Below are 24,405 nucleotides of genomic sequence, written 5' to 3' on the forward strand. Positions count from 1 at the left end.
TCACTCTCCCACCCCTCTTGTCTCTTGCTCTCCTTGTTATACATTCGATGTGTTATAAGAGCCTCGACATTGTCTATATATATATATATATATATATATATATATATATATATATATATATATATATATATATATATATATATATATATATATATATATATATATATATATATATATATATATATATATATATATATATATATATATATAAAAACCAGGCGAAACGACATGATTGTATCTTCCTCATTTTGCTGTATTCCATCCACGCAAACCTGAAAATATTTGTGTGGCGTTTCAACCCTGCAGCCCTGTAGATGGTGGCAAGTCAAGAAATGTAACCTTTGTGTCAATGACATTGTTCTGCTGAAGACGGATGCACACAGGAACAACTGGCCCAACAGACGTGTGATTGACACATTGCCCGGTGCAAATGGTTGGGTTCATGAAGGACGGCAAACCCCATATCTACCTGCAACCCGTAACTGAGGTCATACTGCATATACCAGCAGGGGAAGAGGGAATTCCTTCATTGTGATCTATAGATTGTGAATTTAATATTCTCATGTTATTTTCCATGATGTCCCTATCCGTTTGCCATAGTCTGGTCCATGAATTTAGTGACTGTATCGCATTTACTATGTCGTCAGTTTATTTCATTTTTGACAAATGCTCAACATTTTTGATAACGTTCAATAACAGTTTGACAATGTTTTGAGCCAAGGTGGCTCCTCTGGTTCTCGTGTTCATGAAATTCTCTTTGCTCAATCAATTGTCGTATGCCTAGTGTTGGCTTAATTGTTAGGGTGGTGGGCTTGGGATACTCGGGTCCTGAGTTCGAATCCTGCTTGTCTGTTGAATTAATAACAGGTGGGGTTGATTCAGCCTGTCATCCTTCTGAGGTTGGCAAAATGAGAACCAGCTTGCTGGGAAGAATGAGCCATTTGAATATCCTGTGTTGGAGTAGAAACCCATCCAGGACTGTGCCCAATAGCCGAGGAGACTGTTTTGGCAGCATTGATCCTCTGTGCAGAGTATGTTCCCGATGGATGGATGGAATCAATTGTTGTTGTGGTTTATGTAAAAACCAGGTGAGGAGTGTGATGTAACCAAGTTTGAATGTAAAATTATTTTCATGCTCCACCGATGTTTTGCTTCATGCGTGCATATTCATGGTTTGCCTCATGCATATTTATGCTTCACCCACGTCACGTCATCTCCGCTGAAAGCTGGGAGACTGGTGTTTTACTGTCTAGGGGGACGTGTGCATGTATCTGGAAAAGGCATGGTTTTCACCATCGCATTTGGAGTGTTTAAAATTAAAGAAAAAGTGATTAAGACCTCGAAGTGTTGGCAAGCTGCCTGGAACATTCTTTATTCAAAGGATCTGAACACATCGGGCGTTCCAGGATAACCACAGTCGAGTTGCAGTGCAGAAACTGATCATCACACCTGGAAATGCACGTTTGCAAGTCCAACGGTGCAAAGAGCACAGGCATTCAACTACTGAGCAGTGGAGAAATGTGATATGGTCAGATGAATCATCCTGAACCATGTTCTCGCCAAATGGACGAGTGCAAGTGTGGCATCAACCTAAAGAAACTCTACAACGCTAAGTGCTTGGTTCCAACAGTGAAGAGTTCGGGTGGTTCCATAATGTTGTGCGGTGTATTATCTGGCATGGTATGGGAGCAGTCATTCCTTAGAAAGCAAGGTCAATGGCAAATGCTACTTTGCATCATTTATTTCATACCGTGGAGGAAGGGAGGGGAGTCTTCCAGGATGACAATGCCACCATCCACCAAACAAGTGTGGTCACGCAATGGTTTGATGAGCATGGCAGTGACGTTATCCATATTTCATGGCATTCTCAGTCACCAGATCTGAAGCAAATCGAGCATTTATGGGATATTCTGGAATAATGCCAGAGACAGCATTTCCCACCTCCATCAAACAGGTTTGAGTTGAATGACTTTCTCATGGAAGAATGGTGCTGCATCCTTCCTGCAGAAGTCTAGATGCTGGTGAACTCTATGACAATGCATATGGGGCGTGCTGGCCTCACGTGGTGGCCCAACAGTGTGTTGGCCCAACACCCGATTAAGTGACTTTACATCGGTGTTTCCATTTTTTGTCCACTACCTGTATATACATTAAATGGATGTCTGTGAAGAATACAGAACTGCCCAGTGCCTATTAAGCAGTCAGCTGCTGCGTCAGTCAGTCTAAATTAGTCATATTTTGGTGGGGGCCATAGAAAGAGCGTTCACATCACAGTGTCAGGTTTCTGCCTGTGAATCCTTCTACCGCGCTACATACATTCACCAAGAAATAACTTTAAACAAAGCACTAGAGACTGTAAGATGAATACTCTGTTAAATGCAGACCACATTGTCGACGCGCTACAATGTCACAAGCTTAGGTCCTTTTCAGGATGGACGTTGTCTATCATTTCAGCTAACATTGAAGGCCTTTCAGGAGCCAAGAAAAACCTTCTGGCTGACCTATGTATGAGAAACAAATGTGGCATTCTTTGCCGGCAAGAGACCCATCGTGGAGTTACAAGAATCCGCCATAGAATATCAGGAATGACACTTGCAATCGAGAGGCCACATGATCAATATGGTAATACTATTTGTTCGAAGTGGAATTGCTGTTGAAAAATCCTCTCTGTTAGAAACCGATAACATAGAAGTCCTCAATATCAAGCTGAGGGGAATATCTGTAAATGCCATCTATGAGCCTCAGAATGAAGAGTTCCACTTCCTTGACAGCTTTAAGTGGCCCACTGGACGGGGTGATTTGTGACTTCAAAAGATACACAGAAACGAACGAGGATGGGGAACTGGTGGAAAGCTGGTCAGACGCAAATCAGCTTTCCCTCATTCCTGACATGAAACTTCCATGCTCTTTCAACAGCAGCAGATGGAGATGAGGCTACAACCCAGACCTGGTAATTGTGTCCAACTTCATTGCTAATCAGTGTGAGAAAGTTGTGTTGGATCCAATCCCAAACTTTCAACATCGACCTATTTGGATTGGAGTAATTGCTGTGGTTGCACCCCGGTTGGTCCCTTTTCGCTGATGCTTCAATTTAAAGAAGGCAAACTGGGAGATATTCACTGCACATCTGGATGCTTTAATTAAAGATCTACCAACGTTTCCTGACAACTATGATGCTTTTATTTTGTGGATCTTGTTAAAAGCTCATCTCGGAAAAATACCCTAAGAGGCTGCAGGACTAACTACATCACAGGACTATCTGATGATACTAAATAACTCCACAATGCAGATTACACATTTGTTTCCAGAATGATCAATTTGGGAATGACACCTTGGAAATTGGAGAGAAGTTTATTAATGCCGTATTAGAGGAGTAGAGAAATAAGTGGCAAGAGCTGATTGAATCCACAAAGTTGACTCACACGAGCAGAAAAGGCTGGAAAACCATAAGGATGCTCGGAAATGACTTTACAAAACCTCGACCAAAGTATGAAATCAAGGCAGATGAAGTTGCCCATCAGCTCTTGGTGAATAGTTGAGGAAACTCAGGTCATCTCCCCAGCAGGGCTAAACTCCCCAAGCCTAATGTACCGGACCGGGAAGACTTTAATTTCACAAGGCTCTTTACTTTGAATGAACTTCAACTTGGCATCAAGGTGATGAAAAACAACAAAGCAGCTGGGCTTGACAACATCCTCGATGAACAAGTGAAATATCTAGGTCCAGGTGCCCTTCTATGGCTACTAGATATGCTCAACTGTTGCCTGACCTCCAATAAGATAGAGGCTTTGGAAAAGAGCAAAAATCGTGACTATCCTGAAATCCAAGAAAGATCCATCCATCCCCAAAAGCTTCCAGCCAATCTCCCTGCTGTGCCACACATACAAATTATTTGAGACCCATTTTGAACTGGGTGGCTCCCTTTGTGGATGAAAATCTTATTCCAGAGCAACCCAGTTTCTGACCTGGAAAATCCTGCACGGGTCAGCCCCTGAATCTCACCAAATTTGTTGAAGATGGCTATGAGGAAGCGCTGATAACTGGTGCTGCATTTGTCGATCTATCAGCAGCGTATGCCAGTCACAGGATACTCGTGCAGAAAATGTTCAGCTGAAAAAAATAAAATAAAATAAAATAAAGAGGCCAGACTGACAAATCTCAGCCAAAACATTCTGGAGAACAGATGGTTCTTTGTGGACCTCAAGGGCAAATGTAGCAGGTGACGAAGACAGAAGAACGGCATCACATAAAGGTAGTGTCCTTGCCTCCCTGCTGTTCAATATCTACACAGATGACCAGGCCATACATACACCCAAATTAGAACGAGTTTCCTGTATGCTGATGACCTCTGCATTCCAACACAGGCCCAAACCTTTGTCAAAGTGGAACAGTCTTTTGCCATTGTTCTTGCTGGACTAACTGATGATGCAACCAACCATTTGCGGGCCAACCCAGAGAAAACACAAATCTGTGCTTTTCATCTCAAGAACATGAATGCAAATAGAGAGCTTAATGTCCACTGATACGGCATAAGACTTTCTCACATCTCCAAACCAGTCTACCTCAGAGTTACTTTGGATCATACCATAACCTATAAAGCCCATGTGATGAAGACAAAAGCTAAGGTGGGAGACAGAAATAACATCCTGAAGAAGCTGGCCAACACAAATGGGGTACTAGTCCAGCAATTATAAGGAGCACTATTCTTGCCCTATGTTATTCAGCAGCTGAGTATGCCTGCCCAGTGAAGAGTCACTCATCTCGTGCCAAGAAGATGGATCCAGTCCTTAATACAGCTTATAGAGCCATCTCAGGCTGCCTGAAACATACATGTGTGGACGACCTGTACCTCCTGCGTGACATTGCTCCATCATCAACCAGAAGAGATGTCACCTCCCATGTAGAATAAGCCAAGCAGGAATTAGACCCTCATCATCCTCTGTACCAAAGGAGGATCTTCCTCCATGATGTCCAGCCCCTAAAAGGAAACTTCTCCACTCACAGGATAGAGGACTGCTCCAGACAATTCAAAGCTCAACCACACAAGTTATCATTCAACCCTAAAGAGTCCCTGCCACCAGGAGATAGTGAGCCATGGCCAGTCTGGCTATGCCTTAATCACCTTAGAATGGGAGTCAGAAGATCCATCCATCCATTGGGACCATACTCTGTGCAGAGCATTGGTGCTGCCTCAGTAGTCTACTCGGCTATTGGAAACAATCCTGGATGGGTCGCCACTGCAACACAGGATACCAGCAAGCTGGCACTCATTTTGCCAACCTCAGAAGGATTACAGGTAGAGTCAACCCCACCTGGTATTAATTCAACAACTGAGTGAGATTTGAACTCAGGATCCTTGGACCCCAAGCCCACCACCTGAACCATTAAGCCAACACCAGGCAAATTAGTCAAATGATGTAAGGCCTTAACCCTATGATTCAGAATCCAACGACTTTGCACACTCATGGAAGGTTGGTCATGTTGAACCATGATTTGTCAGGCAGAATTGTTGCAAAACCAAAAACAACAAAATGTAATTATCCTTATGGTTTTATTCTTTGAGATGGTGTTTTTTATATTTAATGTATATTTTTCCCCCTATCTCCCCGAGAATGCATTAGTGGGTCTTTTTGGACCCACCATGATTTTTGTTTTGCTATAACTTTCTTTGAAAAAAATTTTCTACACATGACCTTTCATATTTGCTTCAAATAAAGGGTAATATTAATTTTATTCCTTCGTGCATGTTCGATTTTTTGGCTTTCAAGATATTTCAGGATCACGAGAAAAATGTCATATAAATAAATAAATAAATAAATAAATAAATAAATAAATAAATAAACTTTGCGCTCATTGAGAAGTGGGCTACATTGATCCAGGCCAAGAATGATTGTTTCACAATAACAAAACATTTTCATGCATAACCCATCATATATGCTTCTCATACCGGTTAATACATATTACTGTGTATTTATTTGAAGTACTCATGAAAGGTCATGCAGAGAAGAATTTTATAACAGTTACAGCGAAAAAAAAAAAAAAAAATCACGCTGGGTCAATATGACCCATTTCCACATTCTATGGGGAATTGGATTTTAAAATATTTTTCCCCAAAGATCCTCAAAAATAAATAAATAAAAAGAGGCACTCATAGGAATATATATTACCCTTTGTTTGAAGCATATATGAAAGATCTTACATAGAAGAAAAAAAAAAATTCTAACAAAGTTTTAGCAAAACAAAAAATCATTATGGCCTCAGGGAAAAAGGAGCCACAAACACATTGTAGGATAAGCTTTCCCTCGATCCTGAACGGGGAAAAAAAACCAAAACACAGGTAGAAACACGTATTACCCTTTATGTGAAACACTTATAAAAACATTTTTTAAACATCCATGACCTTTCATAACAAAGTTATAGGAGAACAAAAAATCAGGCTGGGTCAATATGACCCACTTCTACATCCTCGAGTGCAGACGTGGGGTGAAGACACAAAAGACAATGACCTATGCGACTGTGTAGAAGCCCCGGAAACAATGGAGCACCCCCTCGCTTGCCCTCTACTGCCAGAGCCATGCAGACCAGATGACCTGGAAGCTTTCAATTCACGTGCCAGAGCATGTGGCTTGCAGTGGCTGAGGAAGATGTAGTGGCATGAGAAGAAGAAGATCTTTTTGGCAAGATAATAAGTCGACCACCTGGGGAAATGAATCAATCCATGGATGCATTTCTGGATCCCTGGCCATCATCAGCACAGTTTAATTGTATAACCCACCATTGTGATTTTTTTTAATCAAGAGGATTCATTTTTCAATGAGATGATGATCCAAAAGACACTACCAATATGGTAAAAGAGAATTTGGAAAACAAGATTACAGCTGATGTGCTCAAAGTGTCAGAATGGACAACCCAGAGTCTGAACATGAGTCCCATTGAGGCCATGTGGAATTATCCGGAGACAAAAGGCTAACGTCAACAAAAATCTAATAAATAAAATTTATCGTCTATCTGTATGCTCGTGTTTTTTTCAAAGACCGCTGGACCAACAACCACCAAATTTGACACACAGACTAAGTCTGACCCGGGGATTGTCCTCAGGGTATTTTCATCCACCATCTCAGTCTTTACAGACCCCTAACACCCTCTACATCCCTGAAGACACTAAATACACCTACAATATGTATCAGACATACAAGACCCTTAAGACTCCAAAGATATTCAAGACCCCATATTACCCTAATACCCTTTAAGACCAATAAGACCTGAGAGACTTGAAGAACCCAAAAACCCTTGAGACCTTAAAGACCCTTTAAGACCCTAAAAACCTGCAAGACCCCAAAGTTATACACCCTGCAAAAATTGTTGTAGGAGGGGGTAAGGGGAGGTGGGATGAGGGATGGGAGAGGAGGTGGTGATGGGGTCAGAGTCTGGAGGGATAGGCAGGGGAAGGGGTGGGGTGAGAGTCCAGAGAGAGGGAGTAGGGTGGGAGGAGGGAGGGGAAATGGTGGGTGGGATGAGGGAGAGGAAAGGGTGGGAGAGGTACCCAGTGTTGCTCAGAAACGCTGGATACCTTTACTAGTCCTGTATTTAATCATCCCCAATATAGCTGCCGAAACCACAATGCTATCAATTAACTTTAGCAATCACTGACTTGCCCAAGAATCCCAAATTAAACAAGGATGAACTTTACAAACAGCAATGCAGCTATACATTAACTCACGACTCTCGATGTGAAAAATCAGCATAATCAAGCAGTTCGCACATCAAACCCAATGGGCCATGAATGGGTATAAGGTCGATGGCGAGCCCCATTGGTCTTGTCAAACTCCGGAGGGTGTGCACAAATAGTGAAGCCAACATAGACAGTAATTCAATAATCCTTGGAAGGTGAATTCCCAAATCACGAAAACATAGAAGAGAACTCAATTCAGCCATTACAGTGTGCCACTGAAAATAAAGAGGGGGACTCCAAGCTGAAAAAAGACGATTTGGTTGAAGGACAGGAGAGGTTCCAGGGAAGACCGGGTCCAAAAGCGGATGGCCTTCTCGAAATGGCACATTAATCAAACAAAATGGCACCACCAAGGTAACACAAGAAACGATGGCCAACAAGCAGGCCCAACGAATGAATGAAGTTCAGTGGAGAACCACACCTCAAAAGGTAGATACAAGGAGAGAGACTGAATCTCCTCCATTGACCAGCACATTGCGGGTTGGAGTTGAGCCATCTTGACAAAAGGGCTGGTGAGTCATTGAACCTTCACATATTCGCACAAAGAAAACCCACCGATCTCCTCTTTGCTGTGGATGTCAGAACTGAATGGAAGGCACCATTGGAAACAAAGCGCGGCAGCCGAAGGTGAGCCCCAAAGGAACTCAACCAATTGCCTCAATGCTCTCCTTCGTCCTTCTGTCCTATTTTTCTCCCGTTCCAAGTTGTTGTTACTCCTTTCATCACGAGTCTGTAAAAACTTAACAGCAATTCTCACCACCGACTTATCTTCTAGAGTTATAAAGTGTTATTATTCTGTAAACTATCTAACCTTACCCAATTAAAAATAAATCTTAGAAAAAGCACATACTGGTCCGTAGTGAATATATATATATATATATATATATATATATATATATATATATATATATATATATATATATATATATATATATATATATATATATATATATATATATCCATGCATACAAAAAAACCATTTATGGTACAAAATTATCCGAGTATCTTTATGTCCCTCAAAAGATTCAGCCTGCAATTAAAAAAAAATGAAGGTCAGGAGTTTATAGTTTGCATATGTATTTAAAGTGAGTTGAAATTTTCCCCCCAAGGGTGGGACATTCAAGCTTTGTTTCCACCTGTGAGCTGTGCCATTTGACACCTTACCCAGAACAAGTACTTAACCTTTGCCACATTATTGCCTCACCGTTTTTTTGAAAATAAAGACGTTGTTACACAATGTTGTTACACAAGCAGACATGGGCCAAACACTTGCCCAACATTAGGGAGAGTGGAATCTATTATGGTTAGCAACAAGGGAGTTAAAATAAGTTAATCCATGCCCCTCCATTATAAAATCCCATGTTAAACTTTTATCACACCGCTGTACCAACACTACAACTACATGTTCAATGGCCAAAACGATTCCCACCTTATTGTGAGGTCAGAAAAGGGAGGTTTTTGGCCGAAGTCTTTTTTTTTTTTTTAAAGACAGGCTGTTCAGGTCTGACATTCGTTTGCCTGATGGTGCAGGAAATTTAAATTTGTTCGGTGTGCCGGAGATCATTCACCTACTCTTCACAAAAGACAATGTAGATCTTCTAAATCCATGAACTAATATGGTATCAGACTGGACACCCAGCTTAAGACTTTGTGATGCAGCTCGCTGCCAACAAAATTCCAATCGTACAGCATATTGTCAGGGTGGGAATTTGACCGAAACTAGACAGCTCAAAGGAAAGTGTGACAACACACACATGACTTGACATCAGACAAACGCAGCCATTGACTTAGGGGATGTAACTTTAAGGAACACAATGGGTGCCGGTGGCACTATTTGGTGGCGATGCAATGCTTCAACATCTTACTATAATTCACCGTCTGTCTGTTCCCAGGTACCGCAAAAACGGCTGAACCGATCACAACCATTTTTTGGCTGTGTAATCCTGGGACTCGTTGGAGTAAAATAGGCATAAACATGACCCCCTTGATGGCCCCCGTATTAAGCGGGTGCTTCTCATTATATTAATTGGAGGTGATGCTCGAAGTGCTAAGGTATGGAAGGTTTTACACAACAATTGTTTGTATTGTATGCAGCAAATTTGAGAGAAATGGAGAAAGCAAAATCACAATGAAGTTTGTGTGTCATCCCAGGCTGGTTTCATTGGTCAAGTTCATTGAAGGAAAACGGTAGAACCATCGAGGTCTCCTGAAAAATAAAATACATTTATATAATAATAACCATAATATGAACATTTCTATCATGCCGGTATCATTAATCACAAAGCTGAAACATTTGAACATCTTGATGTATATTAATAAATGTGTTTGTGTGTGCGCTCCCCTTCCATCCTGCTCCTTTCTCCTCTCTCCCCCACCCCCACGTCAGCGAAGTGACGGGTTGTATTTGCTCGTCTACAATAAAATAACAATTTATTTATTTACCAAATAAAAATCACACATTCACTATTATCATTCAATGAAAACGATTTTAAAAGAGATGGGTCTTAATTGTGCCTTTGGAAGCAGTAAGGGAGGACAAACTATGGATATTTTGCAGACATTTCTTCCAAAAGGTGAGGACCGGCATGAGAAAAGGATCAATCCCCCCCATGAATCATGTGTTTGGGGCGTAACAAGTCAATGGGATTATACTGAGGAATTGAACTCTTATTATAGTATGGGGCAGAACCAATGCTTGAATGAAATGCCAGCAACAACAACGTGAACACAATTCGATCAGCAACTCGGAGCCAATGGAGTGTTTTGAGTATGGGTGTGAGATGGGTTCTCCGAGAGGACTGTGACTACGTGCAGCAGTATTTTGTAACCACTGGAGTCGGACAAGTTGTGTTAGGAGGGTGATACAACAGGGAGTGACAAAAATCAAAATGGGATTAAATAAGAGCATGAACAAGTTTCTCAGTTGCTGAACAGGTTAGATCTTTAAAAATTAAGCCGAAGTTTCACAAATGCTGGTGACATGATTTGACATCGACTTGGATGAGGTGATACATAACGCCAAGGTTCCTATAAACATTTGAATAAGTGATCACCGAGTCACCGATGGTTATATTAAACACGTGTATCTTAGCTAATTGCAATTTTGAGCGAAATAAAATAAATTCAGATTTGTTATTCAATTTGAGTGAATTGAACTCATCCAAGCTCACACATCTTGAATGCAAGGCTTCAAGTCTACAAAGGGTATTCACCACATCATTCTGGTCAGGGGCAAAATATATATATATATATATATATATATATATATATATATATATATATATATATATATATATATATATATATATATATATATATATATATATATGAAGCTGAACGTCATCAGCATAGCAATGATAGTTGATATCGTGACGTTGTAGCACATGCTCGAGTCCATTCAGATATAAAACAAACAGCAACGGTCCACCGACAGATCCTTGAAGGACCCAGCAACTTAACAGGATAGGGTCAGATTTCTCAAGGGTGAGCATCAGCAGTTGGTGCATGTAAACCAACGAAGACTTGAACCAGTCCAAGGCACGATTACGAATATCAAGTGCTTACAATACATTTACAAGTATACCATGCTCGAAGGTGTCAAATGCTCCACAGCTGTGATATTTCCAACATCCATCTTAATCACGATATCATTCAATAAGTTGCCAAAAAAAAAAAAAAGTCTCAAATGGTTATTATCTTCATTTGTGGGTTTCAGGAGGTGGAAGAGAGTTCTCCCAGTCTTAACACTGTGGTTTGCATGATGCACAGACTACCGATGGTCAAGTAGATTATTTCTCTGAAGGTACACTGGTAATCTCGAGAAGGCAACACGCAAAAGAACTTTAGACAAGAAAGGAATGGGAGAGATTCTGGATCAAGTGATGGCTCCTTTAGCAGCAGATGTGCATAAACCAACTTCAGTACTGTTGCAACTTCTACACGATACAAACTTAAGTTGATCATTTCAGCAATAAATGGAGAAATGACAGGAGCACATTCCTTTTAGAAACTGTATAGGACTGGGATTAAGCTCACAAAATTGTACTGGAGTATTGCATATGAGTAGCTGAACTTCATCTGGGGTGGTAAGCTGTTGTGCTTGAAGTCCATTTGATGTTTGTGATGACAATGTGAAAACATCGGGAGAGAGACGTACGAAGAGTCAATCTTGGAGGCAAAGAACTGGCAGAAAAGCGGTGCGAGAGATCGATTGCCTACATGAGTGGGAAGTAGAGATGACTGCTTGTGATTTAAGAGTAGATTTGCGACATGGAATACCTCCTTTGAATCATTTCCACAGTCATCAATTATTTGGTTGCAGTGGACGCATTTAGATTCATGAAGATGATTATAATCAACGTTGTTTCTATTCGCAATGCAGTTGACACTCTATGTCCAACCTCGAGGAATGCCACTTGTTTTCCAGCTGTCTGCGTTTTTGTTTCTCACACTTAATGTTGTGACTATACCAAGGAGTATGCGAACAAATCTTCACAGAGAGTCATGGCTGGTGCATGAGCATCCACATGGTGTGAAGAGCAGAGTTGTGGTGGTCAGCATAGTCATCAACACCACCAGTGAAAGTTTTAGTGAGATCACTGTTCATTATATCTCTTGCAAACAATAGTGTCAATTGCTTTCCTGTTTCGCTGGACATATTGATGAACAATTGACTGAGGTTTGTGCAAATATACTTCTTCCAAGAAATTGCAGAATGATCCGAAATACCTGGAACCACTTGAAGGTCAGAAAATATTTTCGGCAGAAAGGCGTGAAATAAAAACTTCGAGGATGTGACCTCTGTCATGAGTTGGTATACAAATATGCTGCACAAGGCCGTCACCAACTAGAAGGTCGTTAAATCATTTTGGGTTCGATGGCAAAAGATTTTCAAAATGGATATGTCGTGCTCATCCAGCATGCATGAGAACACAAAACACAAAAAACACAAAACTCCACATTTCCAATCACAAAGCATTCACAAATCCGTCCAAAAAGGTAACTCCTTAATACAAACCTATAGGATTTAGCAATCCGTAACACCTCCACACAATACAATGCAACAGTTTCACAGCAAGCAAACTTCCAGTGAGTACAATGAATAAACAGAAATCCAACTCAACAAACATTCATAACACTTATTCGTTCTCCCCCTTTGGGACTTGAAGCTTTTTAGCGAGCAGGGACATTAACCCTCTCTTTGCGGAGGTGGGATTCCAACCCAATCCTTTTGGCCAGAGGGGGTGGCCTTTCCCCTGTGCCTCTGCTGTACCGAGTACAGCACAGTGAGCCGAGTACCGAACTCGCTAAAACGTACGGTGGAGACTCGAACTCCCCGTTAAGAGATCCCTCATCTCTGTTCAGCCTCGTAGGCTTAAGCAGTCTCTAACTGCAGGATCCTCTCAGGCCTATCACTAAAGGTTCTCCTTTGTATAACTTTCCTATTAATTACCCGTTTGGCCGAGAGATACAGCATCCGATCTGAAGTAAGAGCAAACATCTTAAGTGGCCACTTGCTTGCTATGCCAGATGATGCTGTTCCCAGTCCTGCCGGGGTTCAGATCTGATCTGGGTCGCCAAAATTGTCATGGAAAATAACTCAATTTCCACAAGTTGGATCAGAATACCAAAGGAGAATCTTTAATTTCGTACATACGGAGGAAGAACATTGAATGTTTGACTGAAACATAAGCCCAAAGCAAGTCTTCTTATACACAACTTGACATTGCAAAGAATGGGAGGAGAGACATTTGGCAACTCAACTACAGGGTTAGCTGATAAGCATTAGGCAAAAGAACTCAAACTGCAATACGTGTCCACTGGGTGAAAGAAGGACATAATCATGGCAAAAGTTGCAGTGTTATCAACCAGGTCACTTTGTTTCATAGCAAGACATTCCTTTTATCAATATTTAGGTCAAAAGACTCTTGGGTAAAGGGAAACATAACTGACAGCCAATTCGACTAGAGCATAAAAATTTAATTTATAAAGCACCAGCAACAATTATAATTGAGTACATGAATATAATTATTTTTCTTCCACAAAGGAAGCTTGAAAAGGATCACTGGGACACCAGGACGACGGTAAATAGTGACAATGTCCACGCTTGTGCTGTTGGAAGTCAACAGCTGACGTCTCAAAAAAAAAAATTGCAAATCCCAAGATGGGTTAACAATTATGTTCAATTCATTACGAAAAAGAAGACCAACTCTACCTTCTCGCTTGCATGCCCTGGGAAAACGTTTAAAAGCTATACCCAGAAATCTTAAAGTCAGTAAATGACTGCATTATCAGATCGAGTAATCCATGTTAGTAGGGTAAGAATACTGGTTCTGGCTCACTTTTCCCCATGTAAATGAATGGGGGATTTTCAGCCATGAAATTTTTCTTTTTTTTTCCCCTAAAAAATAAATCCCCTTTTTAGCCCAAGGTATATTTATTTGTCTCCCCTTTTAACCTGGAGCCTGGTGTTGGCTTAGTGGTTAGGGTGGCGGCTTAGGATCCCAGGGTCCTGAGTTCAAGCCCCGTTGGCTGCTGAATTAACACCAGGGGGTTGACTCAGCCTGCCATCCTTCCGAGGTCGGCGAAATGAGTGCCAGTGTACTGGTCCCGGTGTATGCCCCGGTTAGAATAGGTGTACCATATCCCTGTGTGTCGTAAGAGGCGACCAGGGTTGGCGTCAGGAAGGGCATCCGGCCATAAAACATTGCCTCAAGAAAAAGCCAAACCCCTGCACAGCAGGGAAAAATGGCTGTAAAAACAGTCATTTTTTTATTTCCCCTTTTAACCTAGGGGCTCTCTATTCAAATAGCCCATACAACAAGATAAAGATTTGTTCAAGGTGATTCTAAAGAAATATCTGAAACGCCTAAGCCCCGGGACACTCTTTATCAAATAACCCATACAACAAGATAAAGATTTGTTAAAGGTGATTCTAAAGAAATATCTGAAACGTCTAAGCCTCGGGGCACTCTTTATCAAATAACCAATGCATATTGTTTAGCTCACTCATTGAACCTATAAACATTTGTTCATTCTCAAATTCCTTCAATAGTTTAATTTTCTTTGCACAATAATCCCCATCTAAAATATTGAAAAACAAAACATTTGAATCTTTATATTTTTTAAGATACCCCTTTTGTGCCATTACGAAATGATAAACTTCTCTTAATGATCTCATCTGGCCACCGCCCGAGTTGCAAATCATTTTTGTACATAAACCATGCCATAAAAAAGTTTTGTTTCAAATGTTTTCAGTTCATGCCGTGAAAATGAGGAAGTGTTTTTTTTGACACGGCCGTGCTGTGTGAATGAGGAAGTGGTTTTGGACTGTCATGCTGTGAAAAAATAGGAACTATTCTGTGAGACAAGGTCTCGTGTTTATATTTTATCTCAGAACACGAACTGAAAACATTTGAATCAAAACTTTTATGGCATGGTTTATGTACAAAAATGATTTGCAACTCGGGCGGTGGCCAGATGAGATCATTAAGAGAAGCTTGTCATTTCCTGTGCCCACACCCAATGATTAAGCAATCTCCTCATCGTTGCTTTATAAGTGATTCACCAGACAAAGTTTCTGCCAGACGGGATTTTCATTTTTACAACTGGGGCATGGACGATCTTTCTTCCGATGAAGACAACAGCCCACTACAGAGTTGGTAAGTTTGTGTATGATTTTCTCTTTGAACGATGAAGCAAATGATTATTAATTAAATCATGATAATTCTGATTATATATATATATATATATATATATATATATATATATATATATATATATATATATATATATATATATACATACATATTTTTTTTTTCCCTGACAGGGCATTGGAATAAATTGAGTTTACATATCACGACGTGGTTCATGAAATTAATACTCTTATTGAAGAGATCAATGATTTTAGAAGAGAATTGAAAGACATTTACAATGAGTGGCACGAAGTCTTATCACGTCCTCTCATCTCGAAGGAATTAAACCAATGGTGAGACGTGTGTGTGTGTGTGTGTGTGTGTGTGTGTGTGTGTGTGTGTGTGTGTGTGTGTGTCTCTCTCTCTCTGTCTGTCTTTCTACCTACCTCTCTCTGCTCTTATTGAAGAGGTCAATGATTTATAATGACTGGTCTCTGATCTCGAATGAATTAAACCAATGGTGAGGCACGTGTGTGTGTGTCTATGTGTGTGTGTGTGTATGTGTGTGTGTGTGCGTGTGTGTGTGTGCGTGTGTGTGTGCGTTGCTTTCCCTGTCTGTCTCTTCATCTATACCCTTGACTTATTATTTTTTTTTTCAGCACTATCGCACAACATCAGCTGTTGAAGCAATCTTGTACAACACATGATTTTCTGGAGGTAAATATTTCTGAATTATTATTAATATCACTCGTACAACACATGATTTTCTGGAGGTAAATATTTCTGAATTATTATTAATATCACTCGTACAACACATGATTTTCTGGAGGTAAATATTTCTGAATTATTATTAATATCACTCTCTCTTTAGAATGTCGCCTTATGTTGGTTGCATCATTAGTTTGGACGTGGTTTTGTCAGTACACTGGAATTCATTTTATTGACCTTGAAAGGATGACAGGCTCCTGGTGTGTTAATTCAGTGGTCAACGAGGCTTACTCATATTACCATGTAATTATCTTTATAAAACCTAATTATTATCCACTTTTTGTTTCAAAACAGAATATGGTGTCTGAGTTTCGAAATCACAAGACATCTGAAGAAGATTGCTGGGAAAGATTATACATTCTCGCAAATGAATATTTAATATTTTCAATATTAATAAATTATATTTGTTTTGTTTACAATTACTTGATTCTGAATTACAAGAAAAGAATAAAAGAGATGTAAAGGGGGGGAGTTGGGGGGAGGGGAGGTAGGTGCGCTCCCCAATGCCCCATCACCCCCTCATCCCATCCCTCCCCTCCCCATGTGTGTGTGTGGGGAAGGGTGGGGGGTGGGATAAATGAGGTGGTGGGTCAAAGGTGGGGGGCGCACAGGGGGGATGAGGGGGGTGGGGCTTGTGTGGGAGGGGGTTGTGTGGGCGGGGCTTCGGTGGGGCTTGTGTGGGTGGGGTGTGTGTGGGAGGGGCTTGTGTGGGCGGGGTGTGTGTGGGTGGGGCTTGTGTGGGCGGGGTGTGTGTGGGTGGGGCTTGTGTGGGCGGGGTGTGTGTGGGTGGGGCTTGTGTGGGTGGGGCTTGTGTGGGCGGGGTTTATGTGGGTGGAGCTTGTGTGGGAGGGGTTTATGTGGACAGGGTTTATGTGTGTGCAGTTTTTGTGTGGACCTTGTGTAGGCAGGGCTTATGTGGGAGGGGTTATGTGGGCAGGGGTTTATGTGGGTGGAGCTTGTGTGGGAGGGGTGAATGTGGATGAGGCTTATGTGGATGAGGTTTGTGTGGATAAATGGATGGGTGGAGAGATGGGGGGATGGGTGGATGAGTGGAGCTTGTGTGGATGGGTGGATAATTTTTTAATTAAATAAACATGTTGTGTGTGTGGGGAACTAATTAACTAATCACTAATTATGTGAATATGATGAATATGGGTGGAGCTTGTGTGGGGTTTGTGTGTGTGGAGCTTGTGTGGAGCTTGTGTGGAGTTTTTGTGTGGAGCTTGTGTGGAGTTTTTGTGTGGGGTTTGTGTGGGGTTTGTGTGGGGTTTGTGTGGGGTTTGTGTGGGGTTTGTGTGGGGTTTGTGTGGGGTTTGTGTGGGGTTTGTGTGGGGTTTGTGTGGGGTTTGTGTGGGGTTTGTGTGGGGTTTGTGTGGGGTTTGTGTGGGGTTTGTGTGGGGTTTGTGTGGGGTTTGTGTGGGGTTTGTGTGGGGTTTGTGTGGGGTTTGTGTGGGCGGGGCTTCGGTGGGAGGGGGGTGTGTGGGCGAAGTGAAAAAGGGGCGGAGTCAAAAAATTTCAATTCATTGGAGCTTGTGAGGGGGTGTGTGGTGGGGTTTGTGTTTGGTTTGTGTGGGCGGGGGGCTTGTGTGGGCGGGGCTTGTGTGGGTGGAGTCAAAAAATTTCAATTCATCTTTGTCTTTTGTAATTCCTGTGAATAAAAAGAAACCTAAAATCTCTTCCCCTTCCAAATCATATATCTTATAAGTCCAAGGAACCGTATCTATTACATCAACAATTTTAAAAAGCTCGTTGGTCCATCTTTTCGTATAACCTTTTTCAAAATGAGATTTCCACCTATATATTCTTACGATATCACCAACTTTGAACTTAGGTTTTCTGACATTAATCTCTTTTTCATATTTTAATTTTGTAAATGTTTCTGATGGTTTCATATTTGTTGCCGTGTGAATCGTGTCATTATACTTATCCACAATATCCTGAATAAAAGATGACCATTGTTGTGAACCGAGTTGTGTGAATTTTTTATATAGTCTCTCTTTTAAGGTACGATTAAAAAACGTTCAACAACAACTGCCTTCCCTTCATTAAAAGGTACTGTATAATGTAATACTGTTATTTTTTAGAAAATTCATAAATGTCTTGTTATAAAACTCTCTACCCTCATCAGTCCACAATTTTTTAGGTTTTCTCTTACTTTTATTAAATATCTGTTGAAAAGCTAACATAAGAGTATTACCTGTTTTGTTTTTTAAAGGGACAACCCACACATATCTACTCCTCAAATCAATAACGGTTAAAGCATACTTGTACCCCTTATCATTATTGAGTTCAATCAAATCAGCAGACCAGATATAATCTACTTCCTTGGAATAAACTTTCCTTCTCTGAAACTTTGTGAATATTGGTTTATGCAATTCATCAGCTAATTGCTCTTCAATCTTAATGACATCATTAGAGCTTACAAGTTTTTTGAATTTCCAAGTCCAAGTTTCAATTTAGCACTGATCATCTTCTTCACAATGAACCGATCAACTTTTTCTCTCAAGGTTGGATTTTGTATCAGAGACAAATTATACAACATTTCTCTATCGGCTTCATGCTTTTCTTCCAACGTTGTGGTATTCCCATAATCAATATCGTGTCTCATGCACACTTCATCAACTCTATTGATAGGCTTACTCCAGGATTTAGGATTGTCTGCCTCATCTAATCTTTTATCCAAGTTTGTGCCTGGACCACAGAAAGAATACCCTGGAAGATGTAATTCCCCTGGTATTCCAGTAGTTGTAAATTTACTTCCTGATAAAAACTTTTGTATATCTCCTCCTAGTTTGTGTTGGGAGATAAATTGATTTTTTTTTGAACCACACACCGAACATATACCTTTTTGTATAACCCTGTTATTTTTACTTTTAATATATGAAATATTTTTAGTAGCAGTTTTCTTTTTACATTTGAGACAATAACTCATTTATTTATGAGAAAAATTCCTGCAGAGTGCAAAAACCTTTTTAGTTTCCAACATGCACATTTGAATCTTAATTTTTAAAACATAAAGAATCCTTAGAAATGCCTTCACTCTCTCCCCCATTTATTTAAGAAAAAAAAAAAAAAAATGAAAAACTTGAATTAAAATACATGTCTTCTCGATGTCAATAGTCTTGTCAAAAGTATTGTAAATAGACTTATCAATTCTTTGTTTTCCTCCTCGGTGGGTTGAGTTATTTTCTGTAATACCCCTATTCTTTTTTTGAATCTCACTGGTTTCCATATTTTGATATTTATTCATCCACTCTCTTTCCTTCCTCTCCTCCCTCTCTCTCTTCTCTCTTTCCTCCCTCTCTCTCTTCTCCCTTTCATCCCTCTCTCTCTTCTCTCTTTCCTCCTTCTCTTTCTTCTCCCTCTCCTCCTTCTCCTCCTCTTCCCTCTCTTCTTCAACTCCTTCCTCATCCCTTACTATCCTTGAATCGCTTACACCCCATAGAATATTATACATATATTCATCAGGATTTCTTGTTATTCCTGTATCCAAAATATTTTTTTTTACAACAGGAAACCAATAAAATTTCTTTTGAATTTCTAAAAGAGCCTTACCTTTTCTTAACTTTATATTTTTTTCATTATTTAACATTCTAATTAAATCTAAAGTTGTCGGTTTATCAACATCAGCATAATGCCAATCTTTTATTGAAAATACCTCATTCTTATGTTGTAGAACATATTTATTAAAATACCGAATACCCTTTTCTTGAAGGTATGCTTGGACACAGAAATGATAATTTTCTTGAAGCCATCTTGCTGTCATTTATGTATTAGAAATATATGTTAGAATAATATTATGGCACGAAACACCTCCCCATCTTCCCATAGTTAAATCATTTTGTATTTCCTTACTTATTATATATAATCCTGTTTTTTTCTGTTTTCATGAGATAAACAAGGGCAAAACCATTATTATATTTACCCTTATTAAATTATTTTATTTGTTGTTTACTAATCGTGGCCCCACAAAACTCATTCTCGATACCAAGTGGATAATATTCTTCCTTACGAGACTGATTTAATTGTTCCAGGTCTTCGAGGTTAATTTTAAATGACCAATTATACCCTAAATCATTCATATCATACCCCCATTGTTCTATTCTCATACAAACGATACGCCCTTCTTTATAAAAAGTAATTTTAATTCGAACTGTGAATTCTGTATGACCTGGAGATAATATCAACACTTCTGTATCTTTGGAATACACAGCTGTTTTATTTAAGGATATATATTGTGATAAATCGCTTAATCTCACCAAGTCATTCGCGTCAGTCAGGCTTGGATAATTTTTTAATTTATAAGCATTTTTCATGTTAATATTTTTGGTTATATTATATTTATGTCGTTCAGCCTGTGCCTTTGTGTAATAATTTGATAAATCAATATCCAGTTCTTGAGATACACCAAAGATAGAACCATCTTTACCAACATAAGTCATTTATATTAGATTAAAAATAATATCATAAAATTTTTTATTCTTGTTGAGTTGAAATAACACATATAGGCATAATTGGCCACAACACTTGGAATTTAATTCTTGGACTTGAAATGTTTGATAAACACCATTCTGTAAGAATTTTATAACTTCAACAGGTGGTGGAAGGTCAAAACTATCAAAATAATATTTGTCTTGACTATTAAAAATACAAACCCAATGAGAACCGTTCCCATTATTATCTTCTAAGTTCATAATAATATTCTTTGTATGTTTGAGCACATTTGTTAATTCATCTCTCATACAAATAACCACATTATGAATTTTTAATTTCTTACAATATTTGTCAAGTTGTAAATTTGATGTTGTTTTCTTTCCAAATTTTTCCAACCGCTCATCAATGCTCATTTATTTATTAGAAAGATATAATCCATTACCTCTTTTCGTTAATTTTACACCTGCTTGTGCAATAGAAGAAAGCATATCTCCAACTAACAATCTCGCTTTATCAGGCAGACCTTCAAGTTTTTCAGCAAAATCTACAATTACGCCACTTCCACTAATTTGTTTCTCCAACTCTTTGTTACGTCTTTCCAATTCTTTTTGAGCCTGGAGTTGAGCCTTCCTTTCGTTGGCAGTTTTCACCGCTGTTGAAATACCACCCGTCAATGCTCCAACCGCACTTAAACCAGCAAATAAAGGAATTAGAAATGGGAGAAATCCTCCACTCGTCTCTCTTATTGAATATTTTTTCAACATTGGTTTTGTCATTTTAATTTTAAGTGAGCCAGTGTCATTCAAGATTTTAACCTGTTCTCTTGTGAGCAAAACATCAATTCTTACTGCTCCTTTTCTCTGAATTGTATTAACGTTAATCGTACAAGGCTTTTGATTTTGAACACAAGATGATAGTTTATGAAGATCGATTTGATTAACATATACCCCAGTTGGTACTTTGCCACTCATTTATTTAACAAAAAATTATGTGAGACTAATCATCACACCATTATCTGTATTAATCTGCAATTCTGTTTCTTCCAAAAGCAAACAATATGTATCAACTTCTTCACTCTCTCCTCTTTCAATGTATAGGGAAGTATCCACTCGATTAGACTTTATAGTTTCCTTTTGCGCGCTCAGGTCAAACGCATAGATTGTATACAAACTTTTAAATGCTGTCATATCCAAAATAGGTTCTTTATTTCCATTACTTTCACACACCTTTTGGTAAGACTTGTATGCTTCAGCAAAATCATTTTTTCCCAATTAATTTCCAATCTATCTCGTGGATAAAATGTTCCATCTAGAGAAACGCGAAGTTGTTTCACCTTAGCATTATCACTCAATGCATTATTCTTCTCAGTCGCAGTATCACCATCTGGCTTTTTAAAAATGATCCACAGATATCGTGGCTTTCCTTCCAGAACACCCAAATTCCATGTGTAAGTAGTTTGATTGAGTTTAACGTGTTGACATCTTCTTTTGAGGTATGATACACTGAGTGGTTTCTTTGAGTTAAGTCTTCGATTCAACATCTCTTCTGTTTTAAGATTAGGAGTATATTCACTGATATACCAACTCATTTCCTCAATTACAAATTTATTCTGATCACCAAAAGCACTACCAACACCAAAAAGCAATCGATTTTCATTATCATTCCTTTGTAGTTGAAATCTAATTTTAAGGCCATACAGAACTTTATCATGATCACAAAATCTAAATATACCTTTAAAAGGAACTGCCACAGTAAAACTATTTTCTGCTTTTGTATCATCATTATACATTCCTTTCCTTTGAGTATATCCAGGGTCTGTGTTTGTTCCCGTTGACATATCAGGAATAAAACCTTCGACAGACCCCTTTCCCATTCTATCACTGAATGTATAGAGTGTAAATTTTATCATTTCAGATACAGCAGAGACATAATCAACCGCTTCAACTTCTTGTATTCCAATATACAAACGCACACTATCAAACATTTTCCAGAAGAAATCATTTACAAGTGTAGCGTTTGTGTTATTCCCAGCCTTAGTGAATTTAACTTTACACAACAAGAAACTTTCGGAGAGATTCAAATAGGTTTGTTGATTATTTATTTCAAAACTTTTTGTACCATTCGTATTCCAGTCTGTTCCAGTTATTGCATTTACCTTAAAGTAATCTTCTTTTTTAGTGGAGTTTGAGATAATAATAGTATCATCCAAATCATAGATACTATCAATTGCTTCCATACTTGTATTTATTTAGGAAAAAAAAGATGTTAAAACTTTTGAAACCCTGATCCAAGTATTTGAATTATTTTCTGTCGTTCTTGGGGGCACAACTGAGTTTTGCCTTTCTTAATTTCTTTTATTGCTTGTAATTTATGAGATTCCTTCTGAGCATCTTTTATACTCTTTACAGCACCTGCTACATTTCCCACAGCAGAAGCAGTTGAACCAATTAGATCTTTATGTTTAAGAATAGTTGAACCAATACCCATGAGAGTATCAATTATCCCATCTCCTCTAAATTGATGTCCAACACCCCTTTGTCTCTTTGGTTTATAGTATCCTCTACCAAGATACATACCTTCACCCTTGTAGTATGGGGAAAGGAACATCCCATCCCCTGTAATTATTTTATATTTTCCCAACTCGTGTTTCCTCACAATAACCATCGTATTTATTTATTGGAAAACTTCACGTAGGTGAATTCTGATGGATATAACTTCTCCATTAAAAGAAATCACACGATTATCTTGGTCAGTTATCCTAAAATTTACTCTGTGTATGGTTTTTCCTGACACAGGTAGATAAACCAAATTTTTGGGTTCCATATTGAATTTATAACCAATTGGGGTTGAGTATGCGCTGAATGAAAATATTGTATTTGATTTTTTCCCATCATTATAAGCACCATCAATCAAATCACAGTGAATTAACACCGAATTTATTCCTGAGGATATTTGAATGACATTATCACTGTAAAACGTCCCATTAGTTTCAATCTTTTTTGAGGAGAAACCCAATAACTCTCTAAATGAATTATCAATTGTGAAATCAACCTTGTAGTTATTTTTAACTTTAATCGTTGATTTTGAAGTATGTTTTTGAATGTTTATAACAATATTTTTTGGTTCATCACCCTGTTCTTTCATAAGACGAGCAATTTCGGAAGATATTTGAGAAATCTCATATGCTCCGGGTGAGACTGTTATCGTTTTGTATCCACTTCCCGGATTATAACTAAACTTGTCATTTTTCTCGGTTATATTAAATAAGGTATTATAAGTTTCCATGGACAATAAAGATGCCTCATATTCTTTTGTTGTGTCAAGTTGTAGTGGGTATGGGAATGAAGATGTGTGGTCGCTTGTTGTGAAATTGAAACTAAGGATTGTGCTTCTCATCTTATTTAATATGAGATAAAATGTCTTTATATTGATATTTATTAATTATTTTCATGTTCATCAACTGGTCGAAAATGGCTGATTCTTCATTAAAACAATTGTTATTTCCAGCCTTCTTACTGCCTAACAACAATAACAGTCTATTAACTAATTGCGATGGGTCATTTGGAAGAAAACTAACACCTGAACCAAGGATACTTAAAGCCTGAATAATGTGTTTCTCCTTCTCATTCTTCCTACTTTTACCAGAAAGAATAACCTTATAATTTAGAGTGTTCAGCAGATCAATATATACTCTATCATCATTATTTTCCATATCCAATGGTTTATCAATATACTTTGATTCATCCCTCACAGTTGAACCTTGTCTTCCATCTTTTGTGAGAAGAAACATTAATCTCGGAGTTATTTTAACAGGGGGTTGAGCAGAACCCAAGAACC

At 38.9% G+C, this 24,405-nt stretch overlaps 1 protein-coding gene across 1 annotated transcript in view; it reads right to left on the bottom strand.

The window, feature by feature from the left end:
- Positions 1–9,668: 9,668 nt before the first annotated feature.
- LOC147026221 (solute carrier family 2, facilitated glucose transporter member 12-like) overlaps positions 9,669–24,405 on the bottom strand; it is a 78,121-nt gene continuing 63,384 nt past the window's right edge. Inside the window, exon 9 of the mRNA XM_085881409.1 lies at positions 9,669–9,938. Within this exon, the coding sequence (XP_085737535.1) occupies positions 9,875–9,938 (64 nt within the window). The 3' untranslated portion in view covers positions 9,669–9,874. The remainder of the gene's footprint in view (positions 9,939–24,405) is intronic.

This window comes from Eptatretus burgeri, chromosome 5, assembly GCF_056783735.1.
Source record: "Eptatretus burgeri isolate ZD-2024b chromosome 5, Ebu_testis_v1, whole genome shotgun sequence".
In the NCBI taxonomy this organism is placed as follows: Eukaryota; Metazoa; Chordata; class Myxini; order Myxiniformes; family Myxinidae; genus Eptatretus; species Eptatretus burgeri.